This window comes from Vigna angularis, chromosome 1, assembly GCF_016808095.1.
Source record: "Vigna angularis cultivar LongXiaoDou No.4 chromosome 1, ASM1680809v1, whole genome shotgun sequence".
NCBI classification, from domain to species: Eukaryota; Viridiplantae; Streptophyta; class Magnoliopsida; order Fabales; family Fabaceae; genus Vigna; species Vigna angularis.
The window spans coordinates 57,771,357-57,788,322 of record NC_068970.1 but is presented as its reverse complement, the minus strand read 5'-3'; the positions used below and the strand labels follow the sequence as shown (position 1 = coordinate 57,788,322).

At 32.2% G+C, this 16,966-nt stretch overlaps 2 protein-coding genes across 3 annotated transcripts; both read right to left on the bottom strand.

The window, feature by feature from the left end:
- Window positions 1-209: 209 nt before the first annotated feature.
- On the bottom strand, window positions 210-2,763 carry LOC108332763 (pentatricopeptide repeat-containing protein At4g02750). Its single transcript, XM_017568071.2, has 2 exons — window positions 1,865-2,763; window positions 210-1,153 (listed from the first exon to the last, which is right to left on the bottom strand). The coding sequence occupies exons 1-2, from the start codon at window positions 2,643-2,645 to the stop codon at window positions 228-230; spliced, it is 1,707 nt and encodes a 568-aa protein (XP_017423560.1). The 5' UTR covers window positions 2,646-2,763; the 3' UTR covers window positions 210-227.
- Window positions 2,764-3,485: 722 nt separating this feature from the next.
- Window positions 3,486-9,200, bottom strand: LOC108319857 (uncharacterized). Of its 2 annotated transcripts, XM_017551154.2 has the most exons (9): window positions 8,482-9,200; window positions 6,532-6,735; window positions 6,178-6,420; window positions 5,722-5,788; window positions 5,442-5,630; window positions 5,177-5,268; window positions 4,472-4,651; window positions 4,254-4,390; window positions 3,486-4,084 (listed from the first exon to the last, which is right to left on the bottom strand). In XM_017551154.2, exons 1-9 carry the CDS (start codon window positions 8,995-8,997, stop codon window positions 3,898-3,900), a joined length of 1,815 nt encoding a protein of 604 aa, XP_017406643.1. In that variant the 5' UTR covers window positions 8,998-9,200; the 3' UTR covers window positions 3,486-3,897. The 2 variants fall into 2 exon arrangements, with proteins under 2 accessions (XP_017406643.1, XP_052727796.1); XM_052871836.1 differs by lacking the exons at window positions 3,486-4,084; window positions 4,254-4,390 and having other exon boundaries at window positions 4,502-4,651; window positions 5,173-5,268.
- Between the last annotated feature and the right edge of the window lie 7,766 nt (window positions 9,201-16,966).

Sequence of the window (16,966 nt, the reverse complement as noted above, 5' to 3'; positions counted from 1 at the left end):
AGCTTAATTGATCTATGGTTGATGTTTTGTTCTTCATTTCTTTTTCAGTTGTTATGTTTATGTAGTTCCTGTTAATGACAATGTCACTCCTTTTGGGTAGCACGCAATAATTCGGAACTAACAAATAGTGTTGTTAAATAATGTTGTATAGACAATATAACTTGGGAAATTATGGTGAGATAGCTTAATATGGATCACTACTTGTAGAATTTCTCAATAAAAAATCTTCAGTCACCTTTTACTTTCATATGTGATGTTATCCTCCTTAAAGCAACATGAATATCATTAATATTAGGGTGTGATGGATCTCCTCCAACGAAATAATGGACTCTGTTTCCAATCTGCAACCAACTATGAGCACTTTGTTTCTTAATTCCTTGCTCTTTCATCAGAACCCTGATTCTATGAACATCCTTCCACTTGCCAGCAGCAGCATATATATTGGACAGCATAACATAAGCACCAGAATTATTAGGATCCAAATTCAAAATTCTTGTAGCTGCCAGTTCCCCCAATTCCACATTTAAATGAACACTACAGGCCGCTAGCACAGCACCCCAGATGCTGGAATCTGCCTTGAATGGCATTTCATAGATAATTTTGCAAGCTCTGCGCAACTGACCTGCTCGACTCATCACATCAACTAAGCAAGCATAGTGTTCAGGCCTTGATGGAATGCCATAATTATGAACCATCAAACTGAATAGATTCATGCTCTCATCGACTTTCCCAGCACGACAACACGCAGATAATAAACTCAGAAAAGTTATGCCATCAGGTTGAACACTGATTGTCACCATCTGGTCAAAGTAGAAGCGTGCTTTGTCATAGAGACCATGCTGAGCAAAGGCAGCAATGATAGTGTTCCATGAAATTAGGTCTGGATGGGAAATTTGTCCAAAAACTAGCTCAGAATCAACAATGCCACCGCATTTGCTATGCATAGTAATCAGATTATTACTCACCGACAAGTGTGACTCAAAGCCATGCTTAATTACAAGAACATGCACCTGTCTTCCTTCTTCAAGTGATGCGAGACTGGCACAGGCAATGAAAACTGAAACAAAAGTCACATCATCTGGTCGCATACCAGTCCTCATCATATGTGAAAACAAATTCAATGCCTCTTCCCCTCTCCCATTTTGAGCATAACCTACAAACGGTGAATCGATTGTGAAAAGATGGAATAATAAAAGAAAAAATATGCAATGACAGAGTAGAAGAAAACAACCTCCTCCTTCTCCTAGGAATACATGTTATTATTTTATTTTTTCTACAGTTAATAAAAAAAATGGCTTTTTCAAATTGAGATTAATTTTAGAGCAAGCAAGGAACACTCCCCTTTGATTTAATTTAAAAATATATTGTGATCTAGGTGCCTTTACTGAAATTTAGGGGTTTACACACTTTTTGACACACTTTTTACATCAGAGACTTTGGTTCGTTTGTTTATACTTAAAATTTATTACCTGATCCAATGTGATTTTATATTATTTTCAAGTTCTATCTCTAATCTAAGCAGGAAGGAGTAGGTTTTTTCCCAATACCTTATAGAGTCAAACTCAGACTTAACCAAAGGCATGCTAGAATACATGCTCTTGCAGGGTAAAGTTTTCCTTAATCTTGTTCTAGAAAAGAAATCAATAACAAAATAACTAGAATCCTAATAACCTACCTTATTTCGTTTGTGTCTCTATCTATTTACTGAATTAAAAACCAAACACTTTTCTCAAGGAGTAAGACACCTAATGATATGCCCTATAAGGTATAATAGATTATCTTATTAAAATCACGGACACTGTTCGGCATCAAGCTAAGAACTAGCGGATGCTACACATGTTTCGAATATTACAGGTTCGCATACCCGTTATGATTATATTCCAAGATATGCGATCTCTGCATCGAATCTCTTCAAACAAAGCTCTGGCCTCTTCCATCTTCCCTTGTTTACAAAATCCAGTAATCATAGCGGTCCTCGCCACATCATTCTTTTGCGGCATTCTCCCAAACACTTCCCGTGCTTCCTCATACAACCCATTCTCCAGCAACCCATTGATCATCACAGTCCACGACACCGCGTTCTTCCGAGGCATCGCTTCGAACAGTGCCCTCGCTCGCCCAATCCCACCCTCCACTCTGGCGTACGCATCGACCATGGCGGTATACGACACGACATTCGGATGCGGCATCTCTTCGAAGAGCCTCTGCGCATCCCTCACGCGTCCGAACCTCGCTAGTCCCGAGATCACGGCGTTGTACGAGGCAGCGTTCTTCTCTGGCGCCGCGGCGAAGTAGCGAAAAGCGTCATCGAGGTCGTCGTTTTGGATGCACGCGGCAATGATGGAGTTCCAGGAAACGACGTTTCGCAGCGGCATGGAGTGAAAGAGTGTTTTGGAATGTTGGATAAGGCCGTTTTGTGAGTAGGCGGAGAGCATGGAGTTCCACGTGACAAAGTCTTTGGTGGGCATTTCGTCGAACAGTTTGCGCGCGGCGTCGACTTTTCCAGCGCGTGAGAGGGATGTGATCTTGAGATTGGCGAGGTAGACATCGCGAGTGGAGGAGAAGAGCGTGGCAAGCAGAAAGAGGGAGTGTCGTCGTGCAAAGATTGGGTTTGTCAGCGAAACTGAGACTATACCAGTGAGCATGGAGTTTCTGCAACTCGAACTTTTGTAGTTCCTTTTGTTTTATATCGTTGTATCTGCCAAATATATCTTACAGTAATTATCCAAGGTCTTTTCATTCTCTAATCAAGATATTATAAAATTTCTTTGACATTTTGGTGATTTAGTAAAATAAACCACATGGGTTTAAGCTTTTGAATTTTATTTTTCTTTCTAATTTGACTAAAGAATAATGAGCATTGTCTAATCAGAAAAAGGCCTTCAATATTACCAAAAATTCTCTCCTAATAAAAACTTTGGTGCTTTCTTGATTTTCAGTCCTCACAAGAAAATAACAATGTTTAAAAAATGTGTAAGAGTAACCGTTTATACAGGATGATGAATAGATTGGCCTTGGGGCTCCAACAGAAATAAAATAATTTGATTTAGACTTACATTAGTATGTTATTTGATTTTGATTCTCAAAGATTTTCTGAACACAAGATGATAACACTTTTAAGATTGTTATTTAATACTTCGACTTGTCCCTTGTTAGTATTTTAAACATTGTTATTTGTTTCTTTTGTAAAATATCGGTGAAATAGAATTTGCGACATGAGATGGTTATTTTCCGTCTATCAGATTGTATTATCATAATAACGTTATTGTATTTCGTGTCACATTTCTATATACAAGTATGATGGAGCTCTGAAATTGAATATACAAGATAGGTAATCTACTTTGGAATTTTGAAAGAATTCGTTCTTCCTAAAATACATCCTCCTTAATCAATGATGATGTTTAAATACCGTCCAATTCTGCTAAAAAAGATAAAAATTAACAATGAGTTTCTGTTTTCTTCTTTTCCTTTTCAAAGCTATGAAGTATGAACAAATACAACTAACTTTAAACTAACAACTATCTTGCCACACTAAAAATACAAAATTATCTTGCCACGGCCAAACAAATGAAAAATCACCAGGCATCCATGATGACCTAACCTTGACAGAGTAAAGAGCAAACCACCAAATACAGTGTGTATATATATATATAGAGAGAGAGAGAGAGAGAGAGAGAGATCAATGAAGCAGGTGGGGTCGAAGTACGCAACACAACAAGCAGAGGCAACCATTACCAACAACTTCTTTTTTTACCAGACAGCCCAGGACCCCACATAAATACTCTCTGCCCTGTCTCCCGAAAGGTCAACTCATTATGCTTTTGATCTGAGGATCTTTAGCTTCCAATGCCTGGATGCAACCCTAACAGTTTAGTCGTTACTTTTTAAGATCCAATCTTATGTTTCAGTAAAGTGAAAGGAGTCAGCAACGTCAAAGTGCACGGCAAGTTGCACGACAGCTGAACGCACGGCTTCAGACGATGGTGCAACAGAAGTGGGTAGATGGGGTAAACAAATTGGCAGATACTGTTCACTTTCCTCAGGCGGGCAGAAAAAAGAGATCACGGATCGGCAGAATATGAATCTGTGTACATAAATGATACCAAGATGTCACACAGTATGTCCATTCAATAATTTTAATAGCGCTTAAAGTCCAAATAGCAGTTGACATCCCCCGAGACCAATCAATCACCGATTATAAATTAAAAGAAAAAAGAAAAAACTACATAGGCTAAAAAGTAAAGAACAAGCACCTTAGAATAAGCCGCCTCAAAAATGGATCACTTATAACCTGCGCCCATACTAAATTCATGGTAGTTGATGAGCAAAGAATTATTTCCCACTCAGTGAAAGCATTATCTATTATGTTCTCTGCTTCATTGTACACATCCTACAGGTTAACAAAACACAATTAGACCAACGATAATTGAAGTTAACTACAGATATGTTAAAGATTACTCGTGTTGCTTACTGTATCAGCCTCATTAGGGAAGACACCAATCATTTGGCAGAATGCTGACAAAGGACAAGTCAAAAAAAAGGTAAATTGGCTTCCATTATTGGAATTTACATCAGATGGATTCTTGAAAATTGGTCTTAAGGGTGAAAGGAATAAAGCAGCCGTTTCACCCCTTTCAGCGCCATGTAAAACCTGCAAAAATTTGTGATGTACACAATCAATCAAGGGTTGTCAAAGAAAATACCATGGGTCAATCAATTCTCAAGCCTAAGATGAACCGCATCCAATTTCCTACCAATTCCAACTTCCAACACATTTGCTATGGAAGAAGCCAACAAGCAAATATCCTACGCCTAAAACGAACTATAAAATCATTATATAACCCAGAAAGATGCTGTATTTGTCAGTTTTTTTGGTAAGCACACACGAATCATTGATAGTGGTCCTTTCTTTCCATCCATTTAACTCTGTCCTTGAAGAAAGTTAAACATTCATATTCAAATTGTAGAAGTTCAACAAGGCAGGGTTTCTGTGGTTGGTTAGTTAAAATTCAATTTCAAGGATTTTGACAAACCCTTGGACTACACAGTAATAAACTAATTACAAGTTTTATTAAGCCATTAAAAAGTACAATTAGATTATGGGAATATCCTGAACAGCTCAACCTAACAAAGTTCTCACGCAACTCATACACAAGTTGAGTTATGACAAACCTGCCTTGAATGCATGGCTGTTATCACTGTCAATAATCAAGAAAAGAGGTTTCCGAGTGAAGGGGATAAGATCGCCAGGGTAGAGATTATTTGTACCTGATAATTTGAATAAAGCACATGTAAGTGCAGCATCATCAGATATACCTTATTCTATATATCGTTTCATTTAAACTAACCCAAAAATTGAGAAAATATAAAATTCTTTTAAGGTTTCCTGGAACAATCTGAACAGAAATTTTATAGAGAATAGAATCAGAGCATCTACTTACCACTATTTCCCTTGGGACCAAACCACAGATAATTGTCATAATAGCCACTTTCTCTCTTGCCATTATTTTGAGTTTCAGAAAGTCCAGAATTCTGTCCATGGGAAGTCTGAGAAGAGACTCTGTGTCTTGAAGATTTGGATGAACCTCCAGAATTTTCTACCTGAGAGACATTATTAAGACCAGCGTTCCCTGCATGAATGATCATTAAGATAACTTACCTATTATAACAGGCATGAGAGGAAGACTATTTATACTTGAAAAAGAAAGAGAAAATGTAAACCTGAGGCTGAAAGGTATACTAGCACGACACTGTCTGGTGGCAGTTCCTCACAAATTGTAGCCATTACCTGCATAACATCATGAAGCTTATATAAGAAACAACAAATTGTGTTCAACGGCCAGTGAAAGATTGCGTATAAATAGGATGTAAAAAGCCATTTGTTTTCAACAAGTCAAAATTTTGGCATTGATTCATAAATCAGATCATACAACACAAAAGAAATACCAAATGTATGTGTGCACAAATAGATAAGAGAGTGTATTATAAAAATCACTAAACTATCGAAGCAGACCAAAGGCAAACCAAAATATCCAAGTGATGATAGGAGAAGCCATAAAATTGTCATGCAATATCATCTGATATTGACAAGGTCTAGTTACCATAACAGTTTACTGATTTTAGTAAGCAGACAAGCAAGTATGTAATATAATCTTTCCAGTACACTTGAAAACTCACTGCTATCATATGTGTCACAGATGGACGGTATAGGGTAGCTTTTCTAGGATTAGGAGGTATATTTGGATCCGTCATATCTGCAGTGAGATTCATGTCTATTATCCCAGAAGCTCCTGAGTGATCAATTGTGTCACCGTTCTCCTTAGGTTTAAATGTATGCTTTTGGTAGAATGTTCCACTAGGCTCCCATTCTAAACACTGTATCATTCTATACATGTCCAATGTAAGCTCAGCAAACTTGACCTGAAAGAGAGAATATACAAAGATTCATAAGCTCCAGTTCCTTTTTAGCCACTAAAGTAAATCAACAATCCAAATTTAAGAATCATCACAGTAATGTGAACCAGTATTAACCTCATTTCGATGATAACTTGTCAACATGGCATCTTGAAATTTTAAAACTCTCTTAGCATGAAAACGAGCTACATAAGGAAGAGATGCTCGATGAGTATCAAATGTGGCACAATATCGCATGGGTCTGAAATTAAAGCCCTTATCAACTTTTGTGAAACGGTTAATTTCTTGCACCACTTGCTTCCATTCCTTAAAGTTAGTTTCCTGAAAAGAAATTATTCACATTCATAAGTCAAGCATGCAATATAGTACATATAATTTTTTCTCGAGGTTGAATAATGGAATACAAAGCATCAACAAGTTCTGTTATAACAAAATTAATGAGATCTATTTTTAAAGAAAAAACAGAAGTTAAATATTAATATTCAACAATATGAATTAAAAAGTATAAAACAATCAGATTGAGAAGTGGAGGCTTGATTTCCAATCCTAAAGAACAACAACCAAAGATGTAAAGTTATAGGTAATTGATAACACCTGAAGCAGAACAATGCAGTGATGATCATGATATCGGGCCAGAGATAAAAAAGATAGAGTAATTTTACAAAGAAATACCAATCATAGTCTATAGGGCTGTTGTCATCATGCGAATAATAAAGTATCATTATTTTCTGCATAAACACTTTTGTCATCCTGATCATTTGATAAACTTATCAAATCAACACATGAAATGCATTTAGGAAATTGGGAACCTCGTGTTTTGTTTTGCAAAACTGACAGAAATTGTACTAGTATGCTCTTGTTTGACAAACTGATTTTGACCATAAAATCATAAATAAAAATCAATATTAGATTTAAGTAAAACAATTTTGACTGTCCATGTTTAGTGGTATGGTCCAGATTAACTCCAACATCTCACGCTCTCATTAAATAACTCTATAAATATGGTTTCAGAAGAAAATCACAACTGTACCAACAATCTTATTCTACAAAAAAATTTCCCCTGCAATCAGTATAATAAATTGATCAACATATGTATATAAAGGATCTTCAGAATCGTTATTTTTGTTTTGCCATCTGACAGTAATTTCATCAATGCACCAACAATTTATTCTAAAAAAAACTGGGCCCCACATGTACAACTTGAAATCCAGTTGATCCAGAGCATTACTATGGTTCTATAATGGGAGGCCATTTCTTTAGAAAAACTACAACTTGCTTTTCTTCAGTACTGTAAAACTGAGAACCTTCAATAACCTTGATATTTATCCTACTCCGGAACACCATAGTGATCACTTCCACAGTTCATACAATAGTCAGGTCAGCTATAACAGAAAATAAAAACCTGAATCTTGCGGCTAAGCTATGAAAATAACCTATCGTAAAACAAAGGGAGCAAAATTTTGCTTAAATTAATATCCATTAGATAACCCATCGATTTTATCCTATGGAATCAGATGTCAATGAAACAAAGATTGAATTACTTATTTCAAAAATCTCCTACAGTGGGATTGCCATCAAACGATGAAACTAACGTAATTTAGTGACACGGATTCTATCCCAAAAACCGTGAATTCTACCATATTACATGCAAAAACACACAAGGTTAGGTGGGGCCGGTACACTACACAGATCAAGCCAGCATATGATCGCTGTTCTGTTCTATCACATAGCCCAAAACACAAGAAGCTAATCTAATCATCCTCAGGTTTTCACCTACGGAATCTAAATCAAGTATCACACAATGACCAGTAACAATTGATCTGCACGGAGCAGCTTCTAACTTAATCCCTAAGATAAAAGCATTTTCACTTTTCAGAAGAAAGGAAACACCAACCCACATCGCTTCACTCCTAACTACTTCATTTGCAGAAACAAAATAAAATAAAATAAAATAACTACACGCACATAAAAAAAGAAGATGAATATTATCAGCTCACTTTCCTCTCCAAAAGCTGAAACAAGAAATTAAAGCAAATTGAGAAGCGAACGAGAAAATGCATAGATTACCCGAAAGGTACTCTTGCAATCCTCAACCAAAGCCCCAAAGCGTTCGACGAGGTGGTTAACCATCTCGGTCCGGTTAAGAATGACCGAAACAAGCAAAAAGCGCGCGTAGAAGCGCAACTCCTTGGAGCGAACACCGAGATCTTTGGCGTTGGGTTCGGATCCTTGGAAGTACCTTCTGCTGAGTATGGCCTCGTAGAAGACGTAGGCCTCGACGAGGAACCTGCACTCACTCGTCCTAGTGTACTGCCCGAAGTACAGCTGTCCGATTCGGCTCGCGATCTCGCCGATTTCCCACCGCTTCAGCCCGCACTCCACCAGCTTCGAGCGGTTCTCCTGCTGGTACTTCCACAACCTTGTGTACGCCTTGAACACCTTCTGGAACGCGTGCTGCTGCTGTTGCTGTCGGCTCGTGCCGCCTCCGTACGCCGCCACGTCTCGAACGCGCCCGAACTTCCTGTCCGCGCTCTCCACCAGCGCGCGGAACGTCTGCAGCGCCCGCTCCTTGTCCTCGGACATGCCTTCCAGAGAATCAGACAGAGAGAGCCTTCTTAGGTCCCCGTCCGGTGACTCTCCTCGCCGCCAGTCATCGGAGAATCCGAGAAAGTAGTGCTAACCGGAAAATAGAAACCAAATGCGCGTTTGTGTGTGTGGGCGTCGGAAAAAGAGAGAAATGGTGAACACTCAAGAGGGCGGTTACGCTTTTCGTTTGCCAAAGACTGTGTAAGAAAAGTATATAATATAATTTTTAATATTTAATGTTATAAATAACGCTATGTGCATGTGTTTCTTTATTTATTATTCTTACACTGCATTAAATTATAAACATTAACATTTTATTAAATTTCATGTTAATGACTATTTGTAAGTTCATTTTTTCATTACAAAATACATCTATTAGTTTTACGAATGGTTAAATTTTACAAACCACATTTAATCAATCATTTTTAATAACTTTTTATATATATTTCTTTTATAGTCTTAGTGTATATTCTAATCACATTATAATTTAATGTTCCTCAAATTAGCAATATGTTAACTCATTCATGTTTAATGGGGTCTGAGGAAGAAATTCTATCATTCAGATTATTAATAGATATCAATTATCCATAAAGTTAATGAATATTTCATAATTTAAAAAAAAAACAGCATTTTGCTTGACTTATTCTTTTGAAAAAAAATTAAAATTTATATATCAACGATGATTTAAATTTAATTAATAATGTATGTTTTTTTATAACTAATAGAAATCGGTCTATAAACAATAACATAAAATTGGTATTCGTTAATTAATGAATTCTAAACTTGTGATTGTATTAAATATTTGAAATGAGAAGTGTATTATTATTGGTGGCAGTTGTATGTAATTTGAAAAATAATTATGATTAATGAGAGATAGGTGTAATTTTATAAATAGAAAGTGTAGGCCTCTAACATATATTTATAATATCTTAGATGTTAGAATATTCTGAGAGAGAGAAAAAAAAAATGGAATTTACTGTTTATTTCGCTTTTGCTTTTTCGCTGTTTGAGATATAATCGAATGATAGTGTTTGGATTTTGGATTATTTGCTGAAGGGACTTTCTTTCCAGCCAATTTATTTTGGCTTTTGTACTGAAGAGCGACCAATTTATTCATTTTCATTTTTGTTCTCTTTTCTTTACGTGAGAGGTGAAAGCAATGGCAAAACCAGGACCAAAACTGGAAAAATCACGACCTTACAAATGAAATCCCAACAACATCAGCCAAAACAAACGTTGCTATGGGGTTGGCTCTTTCGTGTTTGGGGACAGAAATTATTTTATTATAACCAGTTAATTAATTAATTAATTAATTACTTGTAGCAGATTAAGCAAGAGAAGGAATAATGATGCTCAGAAAAACATTTGTGCCTGGTGTCTTTTTCAGAATTTTTAAAACATTAAACTTAATTATTACCCTTATTTTACTCGTAGGTATGGTACTGTCTTTTTTTCTTTTTTACGAAAAAAAAAATATAGTCAAAGTTTTTAATATAGGTATACATTTGAATAAAGAAAAACTGCTTTGGTAAACCAAAGATAGAGACTGTTTGTTTGAAGTTATTTGCTGGCACCAAATGAAACTAATTTATTTATTTTCGCTGTGTCAAACTAATGGTGAACCTTCTTCTCTGTATATATATATATATATATATATATATATCTGTTCAGGCTGCGTTGGCTCGTATTAAATTGATGCATCGTCCATTCGTTGCACCATAAATGCAGTTTTTGAGTGGTGGACCTTGATTCATTCATCATGATATCCATTAATTTGGAATTTAGTTATATGTCATTTTCAGTATGTAGCAATTACAATTGATAGAAACCTCACATTAGAGTATATATATTTATAGTTCTTCTTCTTACTGCACACAACAATTTTACAGTGTTTATGAGTTGAAATTAAAATAGTTTAAATATTTTCTTTTTATTTTCTTATTTTGAGACACTTTTTAAAGTTAAAATGAAGTTCCATACGGTAATACATGAATATATATAGTAATTAATCTTAATATTATTTGATAAATTTGAGATCAAAACATTAACATATTTTAAGAATAAAATCACGACGAATTCTAACCATATCACTTAATAGATCTAATTATGTTTTAATATGATACCAAGAAATGAATTTAAAATCTAATTTAATTTTACAACATTATATTTATAAGATAATGTTTTTAATCATTTATATATTATAAATTCACTTTATTATTAGTTTATTTAATTTAAAATAGAAAAAAATTATAAAAAATATGAAAAAAAACCTTTTAATTGAAAAGTAAAAGTTGAGGTTTTTAACTGGCACACATCTGAAAGGTTTGTGTTTTTTAATGTAAAATTTTAAACTTGTGTTGTTAAGGGTGGTGATGCGTAAAGATTTGTGCATAATGTGGCCAATGATATGAAACAAAATGTTAATCATTCTCTAATTGCTCGCAAAGGCATATTATATATATGAGTTAATAATTGGGTTATGAAGTAGAATACACCCTTGCAGTTGGTGAATGATGTCACCATTCACAGTGTTGTTTGGTTTTGCTTTTGATTGGTTCAACGTGCCCAGATTGAAAAATTCTTATAATAATCGAGAACATGTCCAACCACTGAAAAAAAAAATCCTAGATTGGAACTTGGGAAGAAGAACTTCGACATTGGACCTGGGATTCTTGTAATAATGATTTATCTTTTGCCTTTCATTCTTTTTCTTCCTATTTCAGTTGGTGAATCATGAGTTTTGAAGTCCAAGTTAAAGTAGTCAATTTATTAATTTGACGCATTTGAAAATGAGATTGAAAAATGACAATGGAGTGTGTTTGATTGTAGCAAAAAAGGTTTTTGATGACATATATAGAAATTACCTAGTAAAGTGTTTTTATTTTGTAGCTTCACTTAAAAAATAATAATAATAATAATCAGAAATATGCATAATTGTGGTTATAATGTGCCAAAATTGTTCTGTATCTCTAGCACAAGTTGAAAAGTGGACAAGCATCATGTGACTTGGTTGACATCATTATTCTGTATCTCTAGCACAATCCAAAACCAAACCTTGATAGCCACCACCTCCCAAGTTACATCATGCAGGTTCGGATGGTTACTACGTTGTACAAAATTCGTAGAAATCACGAGTTTAGGAAGTTTTCCTCTAAATACGAAAGACGATCAATATCTAAATAAAATAATCAATAAATATATTAATTTAAAGTTTTTATACTGTAATTAGTGTCTTAATCTTCTTCTTTTTTCAAAATGTTATATTACATACTACGCAAATAAAAAATATTATTTTAATACTTGTAACTATTTGTCGTCTGTTTGCAAATAAGAAATAAAGTAAAATAATGACATTTTTTTATTTTTTAAATTGATAAGAATTTGGGTTTCCTGAAACAAAGGAATGAAAAGTTTTGGCAAATTAACAATCAACTATGTACGGGTTTGTCAAGACAAAATAAGTGGCGCTTAATTAGCTAAATTATGTGCAAAAAATACATTATTTTAAATAAATTAAACTAATTTTCTCTTAAAAAAATTTGGTTGAACTAAATTAAATTATAATTTATGAAATTGAAAAGCATGCTTTGAAATAATATGTTTGTCCATGATAGTTTAAAATTATTTTAGAATATTTTAATTTATCGAAATTATAATACATTTGTTCTTTTTTTTATTCCTGTAACATAGAAGTTGTATGTCAAAATAATCTAAATTCATCATGGTATATTATAAATGATAAAATATAGTTCTATTCACTAATTTTCAAAAGATAATTATAAATTACTATAATATATAATAAAAACTGGTAGGTGTAATAAATTATAGAGGTATTTCATTTTTAGTCATTGATTTTTCATGAAGGACCATAGCGTAATTTGAAAAGTGCACTCTCTCTTAAAAGAAATTAAGTAAATTAAGAAACTTAAGTGCATTACAATATTTGTGTGTTGACATTAAAAGTCTGTAATTGTCTAGATACAAATTTTAAACGTTGCTAGTTACTTGTAAGTAGCATTTCAAGCATTTATATTATTCATTTATGACTCACTATAACATACATGAAACATTAAATATTTTTCTGAATTTTCTTGAAATATAAATTCCACATCATCATAGTACAACAAAACACGATGATGAAAAAATTGCAGAATTATAGAAGTTGAATTCTGCGTTGAAAAGTTGGATTACGAATTTGGTAAAAACAAAAAAAGAAAATTTGATCCATTACTTTTGATATTCTTAGTTGTAATGGAAGCATTTTTCAATGGGTTGACTTTGATAGAAAAAGGAAGGAGAGGAGCCAGAAATCTATGAACATGAATGTGACCACTAGGTTATGCCCGACCAAATAATTCACCTTTTTCTATGTTTCCAAATTCAACCGTTTCGATAATTGGATCTCTTAATTTTCCCAGCTGTCTTGGTTGTTAAATAATCTGCAATATGTGTTCATTATTCTGAGTGGTTAAATTCAATTACTGCTATGCGTGTCTGGTAGATTAAACTACACTATTTTTCATCCACACAACCTGTTTTATTGCTTATGGATGGTCACATTTAGCTACAATTTCTACCCAACCGTTGTTGTTGCTGCCTGCAATAAAATCTGGAGTTGTTGCATCTTGATGAGTGTTTATTGTCCTCATTCAGCTACTGGACCCATCACATATTATTTTTCCATTTTTATTCCCATTAATATGTATTTTCTTCTTTTTCATTTTTCAAATAAAATAACTTTTGGTTTTTTTTTATTGAATGTGATGAAACTTAAAAAGTCATCTAATTTGGGCCATAAGTTTCAAACAAGTCATTTTCCCTTGCTTTATTAGGTACAACCTTTCCCTACTCTCTAACATCGTGTTCCTTTCATGCTACAAGCTAAAACCACCGTTTTAATAAGCTTATATTTTGTTTCAAGATAACTTATTATCAAAATGAAATATAACATTTGAAAAAGAAAATTCTTTGGAATAGTTAAGTTATTAACACTAAATAACATATTAAAAAAAATATTTTTAATTCAAATTTAATTTTATAAAATTTATTTATAAAATAAGATTTATATATTATAAATTGGTATTATTTTTAATTAATAAAAAATTACATCAATTACTGTATAATAATAGTAATGAGATAAACTTTTGCATTATTGTATACATTTGTGGTATGTATAAATAAATTTTGGAAGAATTATTACTGTAGGAGCAAAAGGAATATTTGCTATTTTTATATTGTTGATGAAAAATCTTATGTATAAATTAAAATTTCTACAATAATCATCTTGATTTAGCGTATTGTACAGAATAAAAGCTTAGGGATTGTGTACAAGAAAATTTATTAAAAAATAAAATGATTAAATCCACTTATTTTGCAATATAACTATAATATTTGATGATAATGCACTAATTGTTTACGAACATAAAGTAAATAGAGTGTAGAAAATAACATTTTTCTTTTCTGGAAAACAAAGTCCTCTTTTTTACATTTTGTAAAAAAAATAATATTTTATTGCCAGTATTTAAACTGACCAAAGTTTTTCGTCATGTTATTAAAAGTAGTGATATTTTTTTATATTCATGTTATATATAATATAAAGGTAAAATGATTATAAATGAATAATTTTTAAAAAATTTTAAAATAGAAAAAGATATAAAATAAGAAAAAGTAATATATATATATATATATATATATATATATATATATATCAAAATATTATTTTTTATTATTGAATAATACTTTCTTTTTCCATGTTGCTATTAAGGTGGCAAAGCAAGGATACCTTTTGTGGCTTTCATCCTCCAGCTCATGTTTTATTATAATGATGAGTAGGAAATGTCATAATAGTAAATCATACAAATAAATAAGTTTTCATAAAATAATAATTAAATAATACAAATGAATATATTTCTATATAACAAATAATGTGAACATATTATCAAAACATTTATATTTTATTAAGAAAATATTAAAGATAAATAGTTCATTTATTATAATCAATATTGACATATATTTTGTTTATAATGTGATAAAAGCAAATAGTTTTTATTGCAAAGGGTCACATTGATATTTACTAATGGTCACATTTATTTATTGGAACGAAATATTTAATATTAATGCACAATTGATATAAAACGAATCACTAAATATTTTTAATTTACAAAATAAAAATAAATGTTTCTTCAAATTTAATCACGTATTAACATTATTTTCCCCCCTAACAATCAACTATTAAAAGTTAAAACAAGAATTTAATTATCTTAATCATCAAAAGAGTTGAAAAAAAAATTAATAAAATTAAAAATTTTACACTGATTTTTTTTATAACTCTAAAAATAAAATATGATAATACTAATTATACTTGAAATAACTATTTACCTGAATATTAATAATAATATTAAAAAAAATATTCACAGTAATGTCAACATCCTTATCAAACAAGTCATACAAATATAATATTTCGGAATAGAAGTCACCAAACACGTGCTTCAAGTCTATGAATTTTTATTCTTGATTCTAAGATTAAAAAAAATACTATAAGTATAATAAATTTCTACGTTAAAAGTTCACATCGTTTCAAAATAAAGTTAATTTATAATACATGTAGAAGTGGACGTAGATTTTACTTTATAAATTAATTTTGTAAAATTAACTTAAAGTTTAAAATTTATTTTTCAATAAAGTATCAGAGTTATTAGTTACCGTTTATCATTACTATATTTATATTTATTAGACATTTCATTTGTTATTAAATCACTGTTAAATTAGTTATTAATATTTTATAGACACCTTTACATTAAAAATCTGACACTAACTAAAAAAATAAAATTGCAGGCAAAAGAAAGAGTAGAAGTGAGTTAATTAAGAGACAGGGCATTTGTCGAAAGTGGACATGATTTGCGGTTTCTTATAGAGCACAAATTGAGTGAGTGATTTAAAAGAAGAATTTAGAAGTTGACACTTGTTTGAAATCTTGTCTGTTGTCACCTTTTCAAGTTAATCTAATCTGAAGTGCGTAGCGTAGGTGAAGTATCCCAAGTGACACGGCGTTCAGGAACGAGAAACAAAATTGGAAAAATAGAGCACAAATTCACTTTAGCAATGTTGTGATGCCACACACCAAAAAAGGCACAGAAAGAAGAATCCAATGGTTAAAGGAAGAGAGGGAAAGTTTTTCTACATGTTCATTTTGGTATAAAGATTGTTGGTAGTGTTCACTTCTGGAGTCAAAAAGAGGGAAGGTAGACCTACAAGTTTGTGTTATATATGGATCATACCTAATCAATTATTAGTGTAAGACTCAAGGAAGTTTCAAAATTCGACTGTTTCTGTGACTCTTGTCCTCTCTAAATTCATTGTCCACAGGGTGTGGGGCTCTCTCTATTAGCCTAATTAGTGCCCAAAATACAACACTAACAAATTCACTAAGTGCCCATTTAAGCTACTACATAATAAGAGGGACGTTTTAGTTTACCTATATGAAGAAAGAGTCATAAATAACTTATTTTTACCCTAATTAAAACTCAGTTAATAGATTTAATTTAAATATTGGATTAAATTTATAGATTTTTTTTTTCACATTTAATATGGTTAAAACTATAAAAGTATAAAACAGAAGCTATTTTTTTTTTATTTGTATGATGCAAATATATCATGAACTGATCAACCTAAATTTATTTTGTGAATCAAGCTTGTGAACCAATCAACCTAAATTTATCTTATTCGTCTAACCAAGTCGTCCAGTCATAACGTGAGATAGAAAATTTATTTATAAAAGATAATGTTATATTCATCGTAATTATTATTCTTTTTAATCTAAATATTGTTTGTAATTTTTTATTTCAAAAAATGTCCCTGCTGAAAACAATTTTCTTTGAATAATATTCACAATGCAAAAAAAAAATTGTGAGAATCTATCCACATTTTTATCTTAAAAAACAATTTAAAAAATAAAATAGAAATAATC